This window comes from Amblyomma maculatum, unplaced genomic scaffold, assembly GCF_055883805.1.
Source record: "Amblyomma maculatum isolate TAMU_Amacu unplaced genomic scaffold, ASM5588380v1 scaffold_15, whole genome shotgun sequence".
NCBI lineage: Eukaryota > Metazoa > Arthropoda > Arachnida > Ixodida > Ixodidae > Amblyomma > Amblyomma maculatum.
The window spans coordinates 7311985-7334211 of record NW_028146740.1 but is presented as its reverse complement, the minus strand read 5'-3'; the positions used below and the strand labels follow the sequence as shown (position 1 = coordinate 7334211).

The 22227-nt window shown below is 45.8% G+C and overlaps 1 protein-coding gene across 8 annotated transcripts in view; it reads right to left on the bottom strand.

The window, feature by feature from the left end:
* Positions 1–22227, bottom strand: part of LOC146172000 (RING finger protein 141-like) — a 156302-nt gene that overhangs the window by 108598 nt on the left and 25477 nt on the right. For 7 of the 8 annotated variants that reach the window (XM_084586190.1, XM_084586192.1, XM_084586195.1 and 4 more), the window contains one exon: positions 12550–12658. In XM_084586190.1, coding sequence (XP_084442316.1) covers positions 12550–12658 — 109 coding nt within the window. The remainder of the gene's footprint in view (positions 1–12549; positions 12659–22227) is intronic. The other variant, XM_084586196.1, reaches the window with a different exon arrangement.

Genomic DNA, 22227 nt, shown 5'->3' with positions numbered 1-22227 from the left:
CATGTCATGGCCCAGTTAGGACTACGAACCTATAACGGCATCAAAGAAGCAGCCCAATTGTTTCAAGTATTGAAGATTAATAAAACTGCCTACCATCGATAATAAGGCCATCTCTCCTGTGCCTCAGGTGATCTAAAAGTCACTTGGATGGCATAGCCCAGTTAGAACTACGAACCTATAACAGCATCAAAGAAGCAGCTGAATTGTTTCATGTATTGAAGCTTAATAAAACTGCCTACCATTGATAATAAGGCCATCTCTCCTGTGCCTCAGGTGATCTAAAAGTCACTTCTATGTCATAGCACAGTTAGGACTACGAACCTATAACAGCATCAAAGAAGCAGCTGAATTGTTTCAAGTATTGAAGCTTAATAAAACTGCCTACCATTGATAATAAGGCCATCTCTCCTGTGCCTCAGGTGATCTAAAAGTCACTTGTATGTCATAGCCCAGTTAGGACTACGAACCTATAACAGCATCAAAGCAGCAGCCCAATTGTTTCAAGTATTGAAGATTATTAAAACTGCCTACCATTGATAATAAGGCCATCTCTCCTGTGCCTCAGGTGATCTAAAAGTCACTTGTATGTCATGGCCCAGTTAGGACTACGAACCTATAACGGCATCAAAGAAGCAGCCCAATTGTTTCAAGTATTGAAGATTAATAAAACTGCCTACCATCGATAATAAGGCCATCTCTCCTGTGCCTCAAGTGATCTAAAAGTCACTTGGATGGCATAGCCCAGTTAGAACTACGAACCTATAACAGCATCAAAGAAGCAGCTGAATTGTTTCAAGTATTGAAGCTTAATAAAACTGCCTACCATTGATAATAAGGCCATCTCTCCTGTGCCTCAGGTGATCTAAAAGTCACTTGTATGTCATAGCCCAGTTAGGACTGCAACCTATAACAGCATCAAAGAAGCAGCTGAATTGTTTCAAGTATCGAAGCTTAATAAAACTGCCTACCATTGATAATAAGGCCATCTCACCTGTGCCTCAGGTGATCTAAAAGTCACTTGTATGTCATAGCCCAGTTAGGACTACGAACCTATAACAGCATCAAAGCAGCAGCCCAATTGTTTCAAGTATTGAAGATTATTAAAACTGCCTACCATTGATAATAAGGCCATCTCTCCTGTGCCTCAGGTGATCTAAAAGTCACTTGTATGTCATGGCCCAGTTAGGACTACGAACCTATAACAGCATCAAAGAAGCAGCTGAATCGTTTCAAGTATTGAAGCTTAATAAAACTGCCTACCATTGATAATAAGGCCATCTCTCCTGTGCCTCAGGAGATCTAAAAGTCACTTGTATGTCATAGCCCAGTTAGGACTACGAACCTAAAACAGCATCAAAGAAGCAGCCCAATTGTTTCAAGTATTGAAGATTATTAAAACTGCCTACCATCGATAATAAGGCCATCTCTCCTGTGCCTCAGGTGACCTATAAGTCACTTGCATGTCATGGCCCAGTTAGGACTACGAACCTATAACGGCATCAAAGAAGCAGCCCAATTGTTTCAAGTATTGAAGATTAATAAAACTGCCTACCATCGATAATAAGGCCATCTCTCCTGTGCCTCAGGTGATCTAAAAGTCACTTGGATGGCATAGCCCAGTTAGAACTACGAACCTATAACAGCATCAAAGAAACAGCTGAATTGTTTCAAGTATTGAAGCTTAATAAAACTGCCTACCATTGATAATAAGGCCATCTCTCCTGTGCCTCAGCTGATCTAAAAGTCACTTGTATGTCATAGCCCAGTTAGGACTGCAACCTATAATAGCATCAAAGAAGCAGCTGAATTGTTTCAAGTATCGAAGCTTAATAAAACTGCCTACCATTGATAATAACGCCATCTCACCTGTGCCTCAGGTGATCTAAAAGTCACTTGTATGTCATAGCCCAGTTAGGACTACGAACCTATAACAGCATCAAAGAAGCAGCTGAATTGTTTCAAGTATTGAAGCTTAATAAAACTGCCTACCATTGATAATAAGGCCTTCTCTTCTGTGCCTCAGGTGATCTAAAAGTCACTTGTATGTCATAGTCCAGTTAGGACTACGAACCTATAACAGCATCAAAGAAGCAGCTGAATTGTTTCAAGTATTGAAGCTTAATAAAACTGCCTACCATTGATAATAAGGCCATCTCTCCTGTGCCTCAGGTGATCTAAAAGCCACTTGCATATCATAGCCCAGTTAGGACAACAAAATTATAACAGCATCAAAGAAGCAGCTCAATTGTTTCAAGTATTGAATCTTAATAAAACTGCCTAAACTGATAACACTGTAGGTTCTTCTGTGCATCAGGTGACCTAAATGTCACTTGCATGTCATAGCCCCATTACGACAATGAAATTATAACAGTATCAAAGAAGCAGATCAAATGTTTCAGGTATTGTAGCTAATTAAAACTCCCCTAACACAAACAACACTGTAGTTTCTTTTGTACCTCAGTTCAGTTCAGTTCAGTCGTTCAGTCGTGTCCGACTCTTCGTGACCCTATGGACCATGTCACGCCACGCTTTCCGGTCTCTCACTATCTTCCTAACATCACATAACTTCATCTGGAGTGCCTCGAGGTGCCATCTAACCATCCCGTTCGCTGCCTACCCCTTCTCCGGCGACCCTCAACCTTTTCCAACATCAAATCTTTCTCCAGCGACTCCTCTCTTCTCATCAGATGACCAAAGTAGCTGAGCTTTAACTTTAGAATTTGACCCTCCAATGAGCAGTCAGGGTTTATGGTCGACAATATCGACTGATTTGATCTTCTGGCAGTCCAAGGAACTCTCAACAGTCTTCGCCAACGCCACAATTCAAACGCGTCAATTCTTCGGCGGTCAGCCTTTTTCACAGTCCAACTCTCGCATAGCACGAGTTATATGGATCTTGGTTGGCAGACTAATGTCTCTGCTCTTTACTAGGCGGTCAAGGCTGACCATTGCTCTCTTTCCCAGAAGCAGGCGTCTCCTAATTTCATGGCTGCAGTTTCCTTCCGAGGTAATCTTGGAGCCCAAGAAGAGAAAATCTGTCACAGCTTCCACTTCTTGTCCATTGATGCTCCAGGACTTGATAGGGCAAGGCGCCATGATCTTTGTCTTTTTAATGGTCAGTTTAAGCCCAAACTTCTCACTCTCTTCTTGTACGCGCATCAGAAGTCTCTTGAGTTCCACTTCACTTTCTGCCATTAAAGTGGTATCATCCGCATATCTAAGGTTGTTGATACGTTTTCCAGCAATCTTCACTCCAGCTGAAGACTCGTCCAGACCGGCCTTCCTCATGATGCACTCTGCATATAGGTTAAATAGGCAGGGCGACAGTGTGCAGCCTTGCCTCACTCCTTTCTCAATCGGAAACCAATCAGTAAGACCATGCCCAGTTCTGACAGTGGCCTCTTGTCCTTCATAGAGGTTCCTGAGGAGACAGATGAGGTGAATTGGAACTCCCATCTCTTGGAGAGCTTGCCACAATCTGCTGTGATCTACGCAGTCAAACGCTTTCGCATAATCAATAAAGCAGAAGTAGATGGGTTTCTGGAACTCTCTTGCTTTTTCCATGATCCAGCGAAGGTTGGCAATTTGGTCTCTAGTTCCTCTGCCCTTGCGAAACCCAGCTTGCACGTCCGGAAGCTCCCGATCCACATACTGCTGCAGCCTACCTTGGAGGATTTTCAACATTACCTTGCTAGCATGCGAAATAAGCGCGATCGTGCGGTAGTTGGAACAATCTTTGGCACCGCCTTTCTTTGGAATGGGGATGTAAACTGACCTCCTCCAATCCTGTGGCCACTGCAGGGTTGTCCAAATCTTCTGACATAATGTATGCAGAATTTTAACAGCGTCATGGTTGAGGTTTTGAAGCAACTCAGCTGGAATGCCATCAATTCCGCTAGCTTTGTTCTTAGCAAGGCTGGCTAAGGCCCATTCAACTTCACTCTTCAGGATGCCCGGCTCGAGATCAGTAATCACAACCGTCTTATGTTGGGTTTGCACATTCGGGTCCTTCTTGTACAGTTCTTCTGTGTATTCCTGCCACCTCTTCTTTATCTCTGAGGCTTCAGTGAGGTCCCTGCCTCGTTTGTCCTTTATCACGCCCAGCTTAGCACAGAAGCTTCCTAGGATATCTTTGATTGTCTTATACAGAGCTCTTGTGTTTCTTAATTGGCTGTTGTCCTCAAGTGCTTGGCACTGTATGTTCAGGCAGGCATTCTTATCTCTCCTTGCTATTTTCTGAAAATCAGCATTGAGAGCCTTGTATCTTTCTCTTTCCCCCATAACATTTCCCATCCTCCTTTCTTCAGCTATTTGCAAAGCCTCTTCAGATATAACCAGTTTGCTTTCTTGCATTTCTTTTGCTTTGAACTACATTAGTAGCACCTTCTTGTATTATATCCCGAACATCAGTCCACGTCTCTTCGGGCTCTCTGTCTTCTAGATCTAATTCTTGAAATCGATTCCTCACTTCCACAGCATATTCTAATGGAATTTGATCCAGATCATACCTGAAAGGTTTTCTAGTTTTCTGCGTTTTCCTGAATCAAAGCTTAATTTTGGCAACTAGAAGCTGATGATCGGTGCCACAATCGGCCCCAGGCCTTGTTTTTACAGCTTGTATAGCGCTTCTCCATCTCTGCCGGCAAAGAATATAATCGATCTGATTCCTGTACAGACCGTCCGATGAAGTCCATGTGTACAGGCGCCTCTTGTGCTGTTGAAAATGAGTATTCGCTATGGTCAGGTTGTTTTCTTGACAAAACTCTACTAGCCTCTGCCCAGCTTCATTTGGCTCACCAATACCGAACTTGCCTATAATTCCGTATATTTCTTCACTTCCGACCTTAGCATTCCAGTCTCCTATGAGAAAAACGACGTCTGATGATGGGGTGCGGTATAAAAGGCATTGTAGGTCCGCATAAAATCTCTCAACGTCCGCTTCTTCAGCAGTAGTGGTCGGTGCATAGACTTGGATAACTGTTATGTTGAAAGGGTGACCTTGGATCCGAAGTGAAATCATTCGGTCGTTTTTGGGGCTGTACCCTAGCACTGCTTTTCCCATTCTTCTGTTTACTATGAGAGCGACCCCATTCCTTCTCTTGGATTTGTGCCCACAATAAAAGACATAATGGTCGCCGGAGTTAAATTCTCTCATTCCGGTCCACTTGAGCTCGCTGATACCCAAGATATCAATGTTCAATCTGTCCATTTCTCACTTGACGACATCCAGTTTACCTTGCGACAAAAATCTTACATTCCATGTTGCTATGTGATATATCTCCTTGCAACATCGGACTTTCCGGTCGCTTCCCGACATATCCAAAACTGAGCGTCCTTTTGGCTTTAGCCCAGCCGCTTCATTCGTCCTGGAGCTACTAGGAATCGCCCTTTGTTCATCCCCAGTAACATGTGGGACGCCTTCCAACCTGGGGGGCTCATCTTCTGGCGCCATATCAATAATGGTATTGTGACTGGCCATAGGGTTTTCTTGGCAGGAAATACTGGAGTGGGTTGCCTTTACCTTCTCCAGTGAATCACATTTTGTCAGAACTCTCTGCCGTGGCCTGTCTATCTTGGGTGGCCCAACACAGCAGAGCTCACGACTTCGTCGAGTTTCGCAAGCCCCTCCGCCACGACAAGGCAGTGATCCATGAAGGGGTCTTTTGTACCTCAGGTGACCTAAATGCCACTTGCATGTCACAGCCCCATTAGGACAATGAAATTATAACAGCATCAAAGAAGCAGCTCAATTGTTTCAAATATTGAAGCTTAATAAAACTACCTAAACCGATAACACTGCAGTTTCTTCTGCGCCTCAGGTGACCTGCAGCCCATTTGCATGTCACAGCCCCATAAGGTCAATGAAGTTAAAACAGCATCAAAGAAGCAGCTCAATTTTTTCGAGTATTGAAGCTTAATAAAACTGACTAAACCGATAACACTGCAGTTTCTTCTGTGCCCCAGGTGACCTAAATGTCACTTATATGTAATAGCCCAGTTAGGACAACAAAACTATAACAGCATCAAAGGAGCAGCTCAATTGTTTCAAGTACTGAAGCTTAATAAAACTGCCTAAACCGATAACACTGCAGTTTCTTGTGTGCCTCGGGTGACCTAAATGCCACTTGCATGTCATAGCCCAATAAAGACAATGAAATTATAACAGTATCAAAGAAGCAGATCAAATGTTCCCGGTATTGCAGTTAATTAAAACAGCCTAACACCAACACTGCAGTTTCTTTTGTGCCACAGGTGACCTAAATGCCACTTGCATGTCATAGCCACATTAGGACAATGAAATTATAACAGCATCAAAAGGCAGCTCAATTATTTCAGGTAATGTAGCTAGCTATAACTGCCTACCATCAGTAATAAGGCAGTCTCTTCTCTGCCTCAGGTGACCTAAAAGCCACATGCATGTCATAGCCCAGTTAGGACAACAAAACTATAATAGCATCACACAAACAGCTCAATTGTTTCAAGTATTGAAGCTTAATAAAACTGGCTAAACTGAAATTATAGACCAATCAGCTTACTCTCTATTACGTATAAAGTATTTACTAAGGTAATCGCTAATAGAATCAGGACAACCTTAGACTGCAATCAAGCAAAGGATAAAGCAGGTTTTCGGAAATGGTACTCTACTATCAGCCTGCCATAGCCTCATCGAGGCTGCAGTATGTACAAATAAATAAATAAATAAATATCCATACCATCAATCAGGTGATAGAAAAATGCTCGGAATATAACCAGCCCTTATACATAGCATTCATTGATTATGAAAAAGCATTTGACTCAGATGAAACATCGGCGGTGATGCAAGCATTGCGAAATCAGGGGGTAGACGAACCATACGTGAAAGTGCTGGAAGATATATATAGTGGCTCCACAGCAACCATAGTTCTGCATAAAGAAAGTAACAAAATTCCCATAAAGAAAGGTGTTAGAAAAGAAGACACAATCTCCCCAGTACTACTCACAGCTTGCTTAGAGGAAGTATTCAGAGACTTGCAATGGGAGCAGTTAGGGATAAGGGTAGGGATATGTGCCTTAGGTAACATAAATGCCACTGCGTGTCATAGCCACATAAGGAAAACAAAACTACAACAGCTTCGAAGAAGCTCAATTTTTCAGTTAGTGTAGCTAATTAAACAGCCTACCACCAATAACACTACAGTTTATTCTATGCCTCAGGTGACATAAATGCCACCTGCATGTCATAGCCCTGTTAGGACAACAAAACTATAACAAAATCAAAGCAGCTCAATAGTTTCAGGTATTGTAGCTAATAAAAACTACCTACCTTCCTGAACATACAGTGCCAAGCAGTTGAGCACAACAGCCAATTGAGGAACAGAAGAGCTCTGTATAAGACAATCAAAGATATCAAAGGAAGCTTCTGTGCTAAGCTGAGCGTGATAAAGGACGAACGAGGCAGGGACCTCACTGAAGCCTCAGAGATAAAGAAGAGGTGGCAGGATACACAGAAGAACTGTACAAGAAGGACCTGGATGTGCAAACCCAACATAGGACGGTTGTGATTACTGATCTCGAGCAGGGCATCCTGAAGAGTGAAGTTGAATGGGCCTTAGCCAGCCTTTTTAAGAACAAAGCTAGTAGAATTGATGGCATTCCAGCTGAGTTGCTTCAAAACATCAACCATGACGACACTGTTAACGTTCTATATACATTATGTAAGCAAATTTGGACAACCCCGCAGTGGCCACAGGACTGGAGGAGGTCAGTTTACATCCCTATTCCAAAGAAAGGCAGTGCCAAAGATTGTTGCAACTACCGCACGATCGCGCTTATTTTGCATGCTAGCAAAGTGATGTTGAAAATCCTCCAAGGTAGGCTGCAGCAGTATGTGGATCGGGAGCTTCCGGACGTGCAGGCTGGGTTTCGCAAGGGCAGAGGAACTAAAGACCAGATTGCCAACCTTCGATGGATCATAGAAAAAGCAAGAGAGTTCCAGAAACCCATCTACTTCTCCTTTATTGATTATGCAAAAGCTTTTGACTGCGTAGATCACAGCAGATTGTGGCAAGCTCTCCAAGAGATGGGAGTTCCAATTCACCTCATCTGTCTCCTCAGGAACCTGTATGAAGGGCAAGAGGCCAAATTCAAAACTGGACATGGTCTTACTGATTGGTTTCCGATTGAGAAAGGAGTGAGACAAGGCTGCATACTGTCGCCCTACCTATTTAACCTATATGCTGAGTGCATCATGAGGAAGGCCGGTCTGGACGAGTCTTCAGCTGGAGTGAAGATTGCTGGAAAACGTATCAACAACCTTAGATATGTGGATGATACCACTTTAATGGCAAAAAGTGAAATGGAACTCAAGATACTTCTGATGCGCGTATAACAAGAGAGTGAGAAGTTTGGGCTTAAACTGACCATTAAAAAGACAAAGATCATGGCGTCTTGCCCTATCAAGTCCTGGAGCATCAATGGACAAGAAGTGGAAGCTGTGACATTTTCTGTTCTTGGGCTCCAAGATTACCTCGGAAGGAGACTGCAGCCATGAAATTAGGAGACGCCTGCTTCTGGGAAAGAGAGCAATGGTTAGCCTTGACCGCCTAGTAAAGAGCAGAGACATTAGTCTGCCAACGAAGATCCGTATAACTCGTGCTATGGTCTTTCCAGTTGTGATGTATGGATGCGAGAGTTGGACTGTGAAAAAGGCTGACCGCCGAAAAATTGACGCGTTTGAATTGTGGTGCTGGCGAAGACTCTTGAGAGTTCCTTGGACGGCTAGAAGATCAAATCAGTCGATATTGTCGATCATAAACCCTGACTGCTCATTGGAGTCAAATTCTAAAGTTAAAGCTCAGCTACTTTGGTCATCTGATGAGAAGAGAGGAGTCACTGGAGAAAGATTTGATGTTGGGAAAGCTTGAGGGTCACCGGAGAAGGTAATATGGCATCCTCGAGGCGCTGCAGATGAAGTTATGTGACGTCAGGAAGATAGACAGACCGGAAAGCGTGACGTGATATGGTCCATAGGGTCACGAAGAGTCGGACACGACTGAACGACTAAACTGAACTGACCACTGATAACACTGTAGTTTATTGCGCCCAGGTGACCTAAATGCCACTTGCATGTCACAGCCCCATTAAGAAAATGAAATTATGATAGTATCGAAGAAGCAGATCCAATGTTTCAGGTATTGTAGCTAATTAAAACTGCCTAACACCAACAACACTGCAGTTTCTTCTGTGCCTCAGGTGACCTAAAAGCAACTTGCTTGTCATAGCCCCATTAGGTCAATGAAATTATAACAGTATCAAAAAAGCAGATCCAATGTTTCAGGTATTATAGCTAATTAAAACTGACTAACACCAACACTGCAGTTTCTTCTGTGCCTCAGGTGACCTAAATGCCACTTGCATGTCACAGCCTCTGTAGGACAACGAAACTATAACAGCATCAAAGAAGCAGCTCAATTGTTTCAGGTATTGAAGTTTAATAAAACTGCCTAAACCGATAACACTGCAGTTTCTTCTGTGCCTCAGGTGACCTAAATGCCACTTGCATGTCACAGCCCCATTAAGAAAATGAAATTATGATAGTATCGAAGAAGCAGATCCAATGTTTCAGGTATTGTAGCTAATTAAAACTGCCTAACACCAACAACACTGCAGTTTCTTCTGTGCCTCAGGTGACCTAAAAGCAACTTGCATGTCAAAGCCCCATTAGGAGCATGAAATTATAACAGCATCAAAGAAGCAGATCAAATGTTTTAAGTATTGTAGCTAATTAAAACTGCCTAACACCAACAACACTGCAGTTTCTTCTGTGCCTCAGGTGACCTAAATGCCACTTGCATGTCACAGCCTCTGTAGGACAATGAAACTATAACAGCATCAAAGAAGCAGCTCAATTGTTTCAGGTATTGAAGTTTAATAAAACTGCCTAAACCGATAACACTGCAGTTTCTTCTGTGCCTCAGGTGACCTAAATGCCACTTTCATGTCATAGCCCTTTTAGGACAACAAAACTGTAACAGCATCAAAGAAGCAGCTCAATTGTTCTAGGTGTTATAGCTAATTAAAACTGCCTACCATCGATAACACTGCAGTTTCTTCTGTGCCTCAGATCACATAAATGCTAATTGCATGTCACAGCCTCTGTAGGACAACGAAACTATAACAGCATCAAAGAAGCAGCTCAACTTTTTCAGGTATTGTAGCTAACTAAAACTGCCTACCACCAATAATACTGCAGTTTCATCCATGGGTCAGGTAACAGATGACATGTGCATATCTAGCCCCCTGTTACATCGAAACTATATCAGCATCAAAGAAGCACACTCAATTCTTTCAGGTATTGAAGTTAAATAAAACTGCCTATCACCGATAAAACTGCAGTTTCTTCTGTGCCGCAGGTGACATAAATACCACCTGCATTTAATAGCCGTATTAGGCTGTTAACTATAAAAGCATAAAAGCAGCAGCTGCATTGTTTCAGGTATTGTAGCTAAACCTGTCTGTTTAAACGAAACTGTACATAGCCGCATTTGGACGAAACTACAATGGCATCAAAGCAGCAGCTCAATTGTTTCCGGTATTATAGCTAATTAAAACTGGCTGTGACCAACACTGCAGTTTCTTCTGGGCCTCAGGTAACATAAATGCCACTCCGTGTCAAAGCAACACTAGGAAAACAGAACTATACAGCTTCAAAGAAGCTCATTGTTTGAGTTAGTGTAGCTAATTAAAACTGCCTAACAGCAACAACACTGCAGTTTCTTTTGTGCCTCAGGTGACCTAAATGCCACTTGCATGTCATAGCCACATTAGGACAATGAAATTCTAACAGCATCAAAGAAGCAGCTCAATTGTTTCAAGTACTGAAGCTTAATAAAACTGCCTAAACCGATAACACTGCAGTTTCTTCAGTGCCTCAGCTGACCTAAAAGCCATTTGCATGTCATAGCCCCATAAGGACCATGAAACTAAAATAGCATCAAAGAAGCAGCTTAATTGTTTCAAGTATTTAAGCTTAATAAAACTGCCTAAACTTTGGGCCATACAAAATCCTTCGCCGCGTCGGACAACTGGACTATGAAGTCATTCCCGACGGTAGGACAGCATCATAACGGCGTAGCGCGCGCCCAGAAATCGTACATGTTGTACGTTTGAAGCCTTATTACACGCGGTGTTTAAACTTTGTAATCTTTCTATTTAAGTTGCTTTGTTTATTTTAGAACATCGAGGCGATGTTTTTTAAGGGGGGAGTAATGCCGCAAAACCTTCAAAACTGTATTTGTTGTTTTTTTAACAGCCGCCGGCATGCGGCCTTATCCCTGTGATTCTGGCACGCGTATCAATTCTGTATCCCATGTTTGCTCATGCTCGTTGTCGCGATACAACGTCTTATCATTTTCTTTGTTGCGAACGATGCGCCGAGATCTGCCTCGAAGATTCCGATCACTTGCGTATGTTTCTACAATGTTCCAGGTTGTGCTAGTAGCAGTTTGCGACTTTATCTAGATTGTCCCGAGCAGCCTTTAAATTGAGCGTTGACGAGTGTGACGAGCATTCTTTGTTCGACAATTGACGAACCCGTTTGTTGTTATCGCCGCCGAGTTGCTTAGTTCTTTTGCGGGCGCAAGTCAGCCCAGTAAAAAGTTAATTTCAGTAGCATCAAGCCTGTGTCTTCTTTTGGTGTCAACGGCCTTGTCACCCCTACGTGACAATATACATTCTGAAGCTCATTATGTCATAAAAAGATTACATAATTTTCGGTGGGTATTGCTGAAAACTGTTTTTTCAGCAAAAAAAAAAAACAGCGCCGCCAACTTCGACTCCCGGGTTTCGTTTAGTAAAAAACTGCACACGCCTCACAGGTGCTGGCAAGGAACGATGTCTGTATGACGCTGTGACCCTGAAAATAAATAATATAGCTTTGAGCACATGCTCTACCGCTCATAACTATTTATTAGTAATCGAAATATGTTCCGGCTTGACTAGACGCATCCTCCTCATCTGTGCTGAAATCTATGCGTCCACATCTTCTGGCTCGCCAATGCTGTCTGCATCCGTAAAACCAGCTCCTGAAGCCCTCGATTGGCAAGAAACACATCTCTTCTAGGAGCGTCCGAGCGCGATGATGCCATGCTCGAAGTGCTTGCTCGGCAATCCGAAACGCCGCCGGGAAAAGCAAAATAGCAACAAAACATGGCGGATCACTGTCGTTTGTTTCTCACTTTCTAACCTAGATGGTAGATGGCACTAGGTGCCCCGCAAACCGAGAATTTTTTACCGTTGACCAGATTGATCGATTTTAATAGTGCAGTAGCGAAAGAGTTCAAACTGCCTGCCACCGATAACACTGCAGTTTCTCCTGTACCTGCAGTGACATAAATGCCACTTGCATGTCATAGCCCCCCATTAGGACAACGAAACTAACCGCATCAAAGAAGCAGCTCAATACAGAGTATTCAGCCATCGCAGGCAAATACCACATGGTAACAACATTTCAGGGCCGAAAATGGACAGCTGAAGTAGAGTTGCTGAAGGCTCTTTGCAGGCAGCACTGACCCTTTTGCAGCTGACCCTGACCTCACTTTTCCACAGCACGGGCATATCCGATGGACAGTGCACTTCAAAGAGGAGGCGCTGGTTTTTCATGTCCATCAGGTACCGGCAGCTGCACAGGACGAGCACAACACGCTCAATGGAAGAACACAAAGGCACAAGTCCCCAAACCACCCACTAGCTTCACAAGCCGTGTTTATTGCGACAACTAATGCTACATTGTGTCTCTCATTTGCTGCAAACAAATGGTGAACGAAGCTCTCTATCTGTCTCAAGATGCCCGCAGCACACAATTCTAGTGACAAAGCGCCTTAAATTTTAAGATAGCTTCCGGATTCTGTCAGCTGTTAGGCTTATCAAGTGAGCTCTGTTTGTGTGCCATGGAGTAAAGTTGCCAGAAAGCGTGAGATATTCAAATAGCTTCAGTTGTTGGCAAAACAAAGGCGACAAAATATTTAATTTCGCACGGTACGCTCTCTCTATTATTACAACTTTTCTCTTACTCTAGCAAAAATAAAAGTACAAAAATAAATTAAATTTGCAAAATTTACAAAATTAGCGCTTCACTTTTTAGTCGAAATGGCACAGCGAGTGATAAACACAATCCCCCTATTATACCCCTATGCCTCCTTTCTAATGCTCTCACGTGCACGCATAAGAAGGGCTGCCTTGTGCCCCTCGAATAGGGTGCCCCTAAGCTCGTTCCCCTTGTTCTAAAGCTATCAGTGCGAGTGGGGTGCCCTCACTAGGGTGGCTACCCACACCGAGCACAGAAAGACAAGGCTGCCGCTTGACCTCACTCTAGCCCTCTTCCCCCTCTCTTGCTTTCGCTCTCTGTACTTCTCGTTGCCCTCTCCCACACAGCACACAACAACCAGCCAGAAAGCACAAACAAAAAAACTTTTCCGATGAAAGTGCCACCGTCGCTTTCAATATGCGACACTATAGCCACCACCGCGTTCAAGATAATGCACTAGATGCAAACACCGCCGCATCACATTACGATGCGCTACGAAATGCGATGTGATGCACTACTCTCGCCTTCATGTAAACACGGCTACAGGGAGCAAAATAGAATCATTCTGAGCCTATTAAACAAGCTTCAGTTTCATGATAAGTGACAGGTGTTTGAAACATGCAGAGGTAAATTAAGTGACAGGTGAAAGGAAGTGTGGGATGACTACTATTGGCCTGCTGACAAGAAAGAGGTACAGCGTGGGAAATGGTAAATGATATCGAAAATCCGTACAATAATTTATTAAAAATCTTCTTTTTTGTCGCAAACTAAAATCCCGGATGACTGGCAGAGGGCTAAAATAGTTCACATTTATGAGGGCGATCCCACGAATTAACTAAACAACTATAGGCCGGTTTCACTAACAAGCTCTACTTGTAAGATGCTGGATCATATCATTTACAAAGCAGTTATTAACCACCTAGAAAGTAGTAACATTCCCCAAAGTAAGTAAGATCACGATTATCAACCGATACATAGCTCGCAGAGAATGCACAATATTGCAAACTCCCTTAATGCAAGGGGTCAGATACAATTTTTTAAACCTAAGGCATTTGACTTAATTCCTCATAAAAGCTTACGAAACATCAGGCTATAGGAATTGAATGAGTTGATTGCTTTTTGAGCAACCGTATACAATGTGCCAAGCTCAAAAACTGTGAATCCTTATCTGGATGTGTATTCAGGAGTACTGCAGGGTTAAGTCCTCGCCCCCTTATTGTTCTTAAAGGTGTCATTCAACGGTCATCCAACATACTACAGTTTTGTAGTCTGGCAAATAATACTGGACCTTATTATTTTATTTCCAAAATTTGGGCGCCCTAGACGCATTCCTTATTTTGAAAGAAGTGGCTGAAGCTGACACCGCAAAGCTCCTCATACTGACAACGGTCACCAGTTGAAGTGCTTGGTGCCCGCTGTCGGTATGGGGAGCTTTGCGGTGTCGCTTGGTGATGTCACAAAGAGAAGCCGGCCACCGCATCGCCTGCTGCTGTGCCGGCACCAATAAGATGCCAATACACTTTACTGAGTTCGTGCTTGCTAGCATGACTCCCAACAAGTGTGCTCAGCACGTTTATGAAAGCAGAACACAGACAGCAGTGAAGTGCGATTTCGTTATTGCACAGGCATCATTCTTCGGTGAGACCGCCGCGGTCGTACTGCCCCCACCACTGTAAACACCGCCGCACCGGCCAAGCCTTCCGCTCAAGTCGTCCGCGCAAGCGATATATATGGCAGATCGCTTGCATCAACATCAGAAAAGGCGTCGCTGAGAATAATTATTTCCTTTACTACGAAACAGTGGGGTTGAGAGTAAAAGAAGTTCTATGATCAAACGGTCCATTTCCTAAAACGCCTCGCTGATCAATTACAAAGTGCCGTCCACTGCGGCTTCATTGCGAATTTAGGCCTAGCAACGATTAGAGAGAAGCAGACAGCTAGAACGCCGTTGTCCTTTGCACTCGCGGGCGCCAATGCTGTAAGCTTGCAGCATCCGGTGCTGTAAGCCTCTTGAGCTTATCGTCTACTTTCATGATGTGGCTAAGCTCGTCAAAGAGTAGCGTAAACGATATGCTGCTAAGACAGGACAGCCGGGGTATTGGGTGCCAGGATGCAGTGCAGCGCACCCAATACATTACTGTGCTGCACTGTTGGGCGGTACCCGAAGATTGTAGAAAAGCGCCATCGGACAGCGTTATATACATTGCGCATTTTATGTGTTGCTTTTCTGACGTGTTTCAGTGTAAAATGTATACGCTGTTCAAGCGGGTCAGCTCGTACGCCTTTCGTACTCGGGCGCCGACGCACGCCTGAATCCTGCCCATAGATGCCTTGTTTTCGAGCGCAACGGCATGAGGCCAGAGTACAAGAAGGGACCAGACATAGTGCTGACTAACAACAAAGGTTTATTCAGGAAGCCATTGCTTATAAAGATTCCAGCAACACTGAAAAAAACTGAAAAAAATACAAAGAACTGTGACAAATATTCCTCCTACCAGGCACATTTTTGATACCATAAGATCAACTAGGTATGCAAAATTCATGTTCTTTCTGACAGCTACAGATGGGATGCTTACACATCTCTGAGACGCTTCGATAAGTTCTCTAGTCAGCTGGTCTTTGTGTTTATCTAAAATCCTGCTTTCGTTGTACAATGGTTGGCAAGAACCAACACAGCAGTGAACTCCGATGTGCCGTGTGGCATTCTTGATTTCCGTTTTTGTGCTCCCTCAGCCTGTCGTTCACACAACAACCAGTTTGGTCAACGTAAGAACCACCACAACTCAAAAGGATGTAATACACCCGATTTTCCGCGCACTTCACAAATTTAACCTCATGCTTTTTTTGTACAGATAGATTTAGCTTCGTTGTTTGAACGACAGACTGAGGGAGCACAAAAACTATGTCAAGGATGACACATACCACATTGGAGTTCGCTGCCGTGTTTGTTCTTGCCAACCATTGTACAACAAAAGCAGGATTTTAGATAAACACAAAGATCAGCAGACTAGAGAACTTATCGAAGCGTCTGAGATAATGATGTATCATCACGAGCACCCCATCTGTAGCTATCTTGCAGAAAGAACATGAATTTTTGCATACCTACTTAATCTTATGGTATCAGTAGGAGAGCTATCTGTCATGGTTCTGTTTCATCCGGCTGTGAGACTCGAGTGCTCAGTTGTCTTCCCATTAGGAGCTGAGCCGGGCTGAAGCCACTCACACCTGGTGTATTCCTATAGCTGACAAGGGCCAAGTGAGGATCTTTTGCCATACAGAAGATGTCTTTCACAGTCCATTTGCTCTGCCTCCCTGTTAGACTGTGGGTAATGGGGACTACTGGTGATGTGGTCGAAACCATAAGATGCAGCAAATGCGGCAAATTCACGTGAAGAAAAAGGCGAACCGTTGTCTGACTAAACCTGCTGCGGTATCCCATGACGGGAGAACAGACTTTTGAGCACCTCGATGACCACTGGAGCTGTTGTACTTTTCAGTGTTACTACCTCCGGGAACTGGGAGAAGTCCACTACCATCAAGAAGGTTTGATAATTGTGGTGAAAGAGGTCCATGCCCAGAACTTCCCAGGGACGATCAGGGAGTTTTGTAGGAAGGAGTGGTTCCGCTGAATTCACTCGAGTAAGGGCGCACCTTTCACTGCTGGTCACGAGGGAGGTTATTTCCGCTGTTATGCCAGGCCACCACACAGATTCACGAGAGAGGGCCTTGGTGCGACTGATGCCCTGATGTCCTTCATGCAGAAGTGTCAAGACTGCTGGCCTCATTGCTGAGGGGATCAAGAGGCGAGTGCCTTTGAGGAGAAGACCATCACAAACAGAAAGTTCATCCTTCACTGATTCATACTTTGGCACGAGAAGAGGTATCTTTGACTTCTCTGGCCAACCGTGCTGGCAGAAAAAGATGAGCGTGGTGCATTCTCCATCACAACTTTGGGCATGCCTGATATCCTGCATGTTCACAGGAAGCACATCTGGAGCAGAAGGCACGACTTTGGTAGCAAACATTCCACGGTGTCTACTGGATGCCCTTTGGGAGGGATGCGAGATAACGCATCCACTGTAGCCAACACTTTTTCGGGCACGTAAATTATCTGAAACTGGTAAAGCATTGTCTTAAGCCCGAGTCTTTGCACCCTTGGAAGAAGCACTTCAAGTTCCATTTTGCCAAACAATGACACAAGAGGAAGGTGATCAGTTTATACGGTGAAGGTGATGCCTCTGATGAACTCGTCAAACTTCTGGATGGCCCACGCTGTAGCAGAGACTGTTGTGGCATACGATGGGTGGTACTTGGCCAAGCAGCGTTCGGATGTCAGAAGTTCCTTGACTTTTTTTTAATCCAGCTTTCTGTTCATGCCGCCAAGTCTAAATGGCACTCTTGTTGAGAAGGGTGCGTATCGGAGCAGTGATTTCCGAAATAGGAGGCAAGAACCTGGCAATATGATTTACCATACCGAATAAACGTCTGACACCTGCAACGTCCGTGGGAGGTGGCATTGCATACACTGCATCGATCTTACCCGGGTCTGGTTTGATGCCTTGTGCTGAGACGACACCTAGGAAGGAGACTTCGAAGACCCCAAAACAAGACTTGTCTCTGTTCAGGGTGATGCCTGCAGTTGCAAGACGAGTCAACACTTGCTCAAGTTTTGCATCATGTTCCTGCTTGATACGTCCAAAACAATATCGTCAATCATGTTGACAACACCCTCCTGACCTTCAAGGATCCTGGCCATTTGCTTTTGAGAATACTCCGGGCAGAAGTGATGCCGAAGGGCAGTCGGCAAAAATTATAGCGAAGCTGTCAATTCTTGCCTCAATGACAGCTTGACTTGGTCGAAGCCTGTAGTTGCATACAACTTCGAAAATATGGCTGTGTCACCAATGAGCCCAAGAACTTGTTCAACCATAGGCAAATGTGTCTTTCCCTGAGAACCACTTTGTTTAGTCGAGTCAGATCAACACACAGACGATACTTTCTGATCTTTACCGCATTCCGTGGCACTTTGAGTTTCGACTCGGAAGTTCTTTGATTATGAGAGCGACACGACCACAAAAGTCCATCGCGCCGTCGAGGCGAATGAGCAGCTGAAGCACGCAAGAGCATGCTGCAAACCAAGACCACACAACTGGCCACACTGCACAAACCTTGCATAGGAAGCCTACATGTTATGCCGCAACCTTGCACAAACTGCTGCGCCGCCTGGCCTGGCCGCCACGCCGGAACCACACGGACGCGGTTAAAAGCAAGAAGCGTGACACCCTCACTCATTCAATCTCCCATCAGAGACGAAGACTGAAAACTGGATTGTATTGGATTTTAAAGGCTGAAATGTGGATTTAATAGTTGATTGGAATGTCTAGCGCTGGCAGTAATTCGGGCACAGCAGGATCGGAATACCAGCCGCAGGGCACAGCTTCAGCGCGAGAGAGATGGGCGCCGGAGACCAGCGATGGTGATGGCGATGCCGCAGCGTTGTTTCTTCTTCGTCTTCTTTACATTTCCCCCGCGTGAAGAAGTCGTCATCCTGGCGACTCACGGAGAAGAGACAACAAGAGAGTTGTAATACGGCTTGAGGCGGCTAACATGGACAACCTCACGGCCGCCGCGGCGGTGGTCGGAAGAAGGGGTGACTGGCTCGATGATGTAGTTAACAGGGGATGTGCGTTCCAAGACGTGATAAGGTCCGTGGTATTTCGTTTCTAGTTTGCTGGTGGCAGGAACGCATAGCCAAACGAAGCTGTCGGCCAGGAACGTCGGAGCAGGGGTATCGCTATCATGCTGATCTTTGCGATAGCCTTGAGTGTTGGAGGTAAACGTGCGAGCTAGCTGACGGCATTCCTCAGCCTTCTGTGCAATATCGGACAAAGCACTGTACTCAGAGGCATCTGGATGGTATGGCAAAATTGTGTCCAGAGTACAAGATGGTTCCCGGCCGTATAAGAGAAAGAAGGGCGAAAAACCAGTTGTTGCTTGGGTGGCAGTATTGTACGCAAATGTTACGAATGGCAGTACCTGGTCCTAGCTGGAGCTCCCAGATTCAGATGTAACATACATTGCGAGCATGTCCCCAAGCGTACGGTTGAAACACTCCGTGAGGCCGTTGGTTTGCGGGTGGTACGCGGTTGTAGCCCGATGTATCGATTTGCAAGACGACAGGAGCTCTTGGACTACTTCGGAAAGAAAGACACGACCTCTATCGCTCAGTAGTTCGCGAGGGGCGCTGTGTCGAAGATTGAAGTGGTGCAGAAGAAAATGGGCTACCTCTCGGGCTGTCGCCGCGGGAAGTGCAGCAGTCTCCGCATAACGGGTCAGGTGGTCGACGGCGGCGATGACCCATCGATTACCGGTGGCACTGCATGGCAGCGGACCATAGAGGTCGATTCCCACGCGATCAAACGGGTGAGCTGGACACGGTAAAGGCTGGAGAGGGCCAGCGGGGTGGCGAGAAATCTTGCGTTGTTGACAGGCGGTACAAGAGCGAATGTAACGACGTACGAAATTGTACATCCCCCGCCAGTAATACCTCTGACGAATTCGATCATAGGTTTTCAGGACGCCGGCATGAGCGCTTTGCGGGTCAGTGTGATGGTGGGCAGGAACCTCGGAGCGGAGGTGGCGCTGAATGACAAGAAGCCATTTTCTGCCGTCTGAGTTGTAGTTCTTTCGGTAGAGCAGGCCGTCCCGAATGGTAAAATGGGAGGCCTGTCGGCGGAGTGCCCGAGGATGCATAGCCGCGGAAGTAGTGCCAAGGACATCTAGCAGGTTAGAAACCCAAAGATCTTGTCGTTGCTCGAAAGGCATATCCTCAATGGTGAGTGCTGACAAGGAGGTTTGAGGAGGGGATGATGAGTTAGATGAACGCACCGGTGACCGAGAAAGAGCATCGGCGTCAGAGTGCTTGCGGCCAGAGCGGTACACTACACGGATGTCGTATTCCTGAAGCCTGAGAGCACAGCGCCCGAGACAGCCAGATGGATCCTTGAGGGACGCGAGCCAGCAGAGAGCGTGATGATCAGTAACTACATCGAAGGAGTGGCCATATAAGTAAGGGCGGAACTTCGTTATAGCTCACACGATTGCTAAGCACTCCTTTTCGGTAACGGAGTAGTTGGTCTCGGCTTCGGTAAGAGCACGGCTTGTGTAGGCGACAACATATTCGGAGAAGTCAGGCTTGCGCTGGGCGAGGCCGGCTCCGAGGCCGACACCACTGGCATCGGTGTGAAGTTCTGTAGATGCAGTAGGGTCATAATGGCGAAGGATTGGCGGTGACGTTAGAACATTGCGCAGCGTCGCGAATGCATCATCGCAGGCTGGCGACCAAGAGGGGAGGTTAGGGGCGCCTTTCAAGAGCTGTGTAAGGGGGGCTATGATGGTCGCGAAATTGCGAACAAAACGACGAAAGTACGAGCAGAGGCCCACGAAGCTTCACAGTTGTTTCAAAGTGGTCGGTTTCGGAAAGTCAGCAACGGCGTGGAGCTTCTCAGGATCAGACAGAACTCCATCTTTGCACACAACATGTCCGAGTATTGTGAGCTGGCGGGCACCGAAGCGGTACTTTTTAAGGTTCAGTTGAAGACCGGCGCGGGTTAGGCAGGTGAAGACCTGGCGAAGTCGAGTCAGGTGGGTCGGGAAGTCGGTTGAAAAGACGACGATATCATCGAGGTAGCATAAACAAATGTTCCATTTCAGGCCACGCAGTACAGTGTCCATCATTCTTTCAAATGTGGCTGGGGCGTTACAGAGTCCGAACGGCATAACATTAAATTCGTATAGTCCGTCTGGAGTAATAAAGGCGGTCTTAGCGCGATGCTCCTCTGCCATGGGCACCTGCCAATATCCAGAGCGCAAATCGAGTGAGGAAAAGAATTCTGCGCCTTGCAAGCAGTCTAGAGCATCGTCGATTCGTGAGAGGGGATACACATCACGACTAGTAATTTTGTTTAGGCGGCGATAATCAACACAAAATCGTATGGAGCCATCCTTCTTCTTAACTAGGACCACAGGAGACGACCATGGACTACAGGATTCTCTAATTACTTCGCGTTGCAGCATGTCATCGACTTGTTGGGCAATAACACGGCGCTCAGTCGGGGACACCCAATATGGCCACTGATGGAGAGGTGGGTGAGCGCCAGTGTCAATGAGGTGAGAAACGATCGTCGTGCGGCCCAAGGAAGATTGCGGGATGTCGAAGAAGGAGCAGAATTGGTGTAGAAGGTCAAGAAGTTGCTCGCGGTGGCGCGGCTCTAGAGCGCTGTCCACAGAATTGTCAAAAACATCCCGCTGTAGCGGATCTGAAGCCACAGGAGTTGGAGTCAAGGCATCAACTTGGCAAATAGGGAATGACAAATCATCAAAGGCGAACAGAAGGTCCACGGGCTCGATGCGGCCGAGGCACTCCCCTTCGATCAACATAACGGGAGACGCAAGAGGATTGGCTACCAGAAGTGTGCAAGCGCCGTTGTTCATGTCAAGGACGGCAAACGGCAGCGGTAAGTGGCGGCGGCGGCAGACAATGTTAGAGGGCACAAAGAGGACTGTCGAGGCGGTGGTAAAAGGGGCAGTGAGGGGAACCAGAACAGCGCTAACGGGTGGGATGGTTGTGTCATGAGCTACGAGGAGTTTGGCCACAAAACGAGGACACGACTCGTGGAGCAGGGTATCAGACGATGCATCACTTGGTTCAATGAGCTCTACTTGAGGATTGGCACAGTCAATGATAGCATGATGCTGGGACAGGAAATCCCAGCCGAGAACGACGTCATGAGAACATGTGGGAAGAACGACGAATTCAATGATGTACAAGGCTGCAGTAATGACGACGCGAGCAGTGCAGACAGCTGTCGGCTGTATACTGTGGGCGGATGCGGTACGAAGCGATAGTCCCTCGAGAGGCGTAGTCACCTTTCGGAGGGAGCGGCAGAGTTTTTGGCTGATAACTGATACAGCGGCACCGGTGTCGACGAACGCAAGAGTATAAACACCTTCAACGATGACAGCAGTAACATTCGCGGGATTAAGACGAGGACTTTGAAATTCTGTCGAATACGCAGTTCGTGCCTCGCGAACTGCGGCGGTTAGTTTTCCGGCTGAGTAGCGGGTCGTCGGCGCATTGGCGAAATGGAGCGGCGACGTGGTGA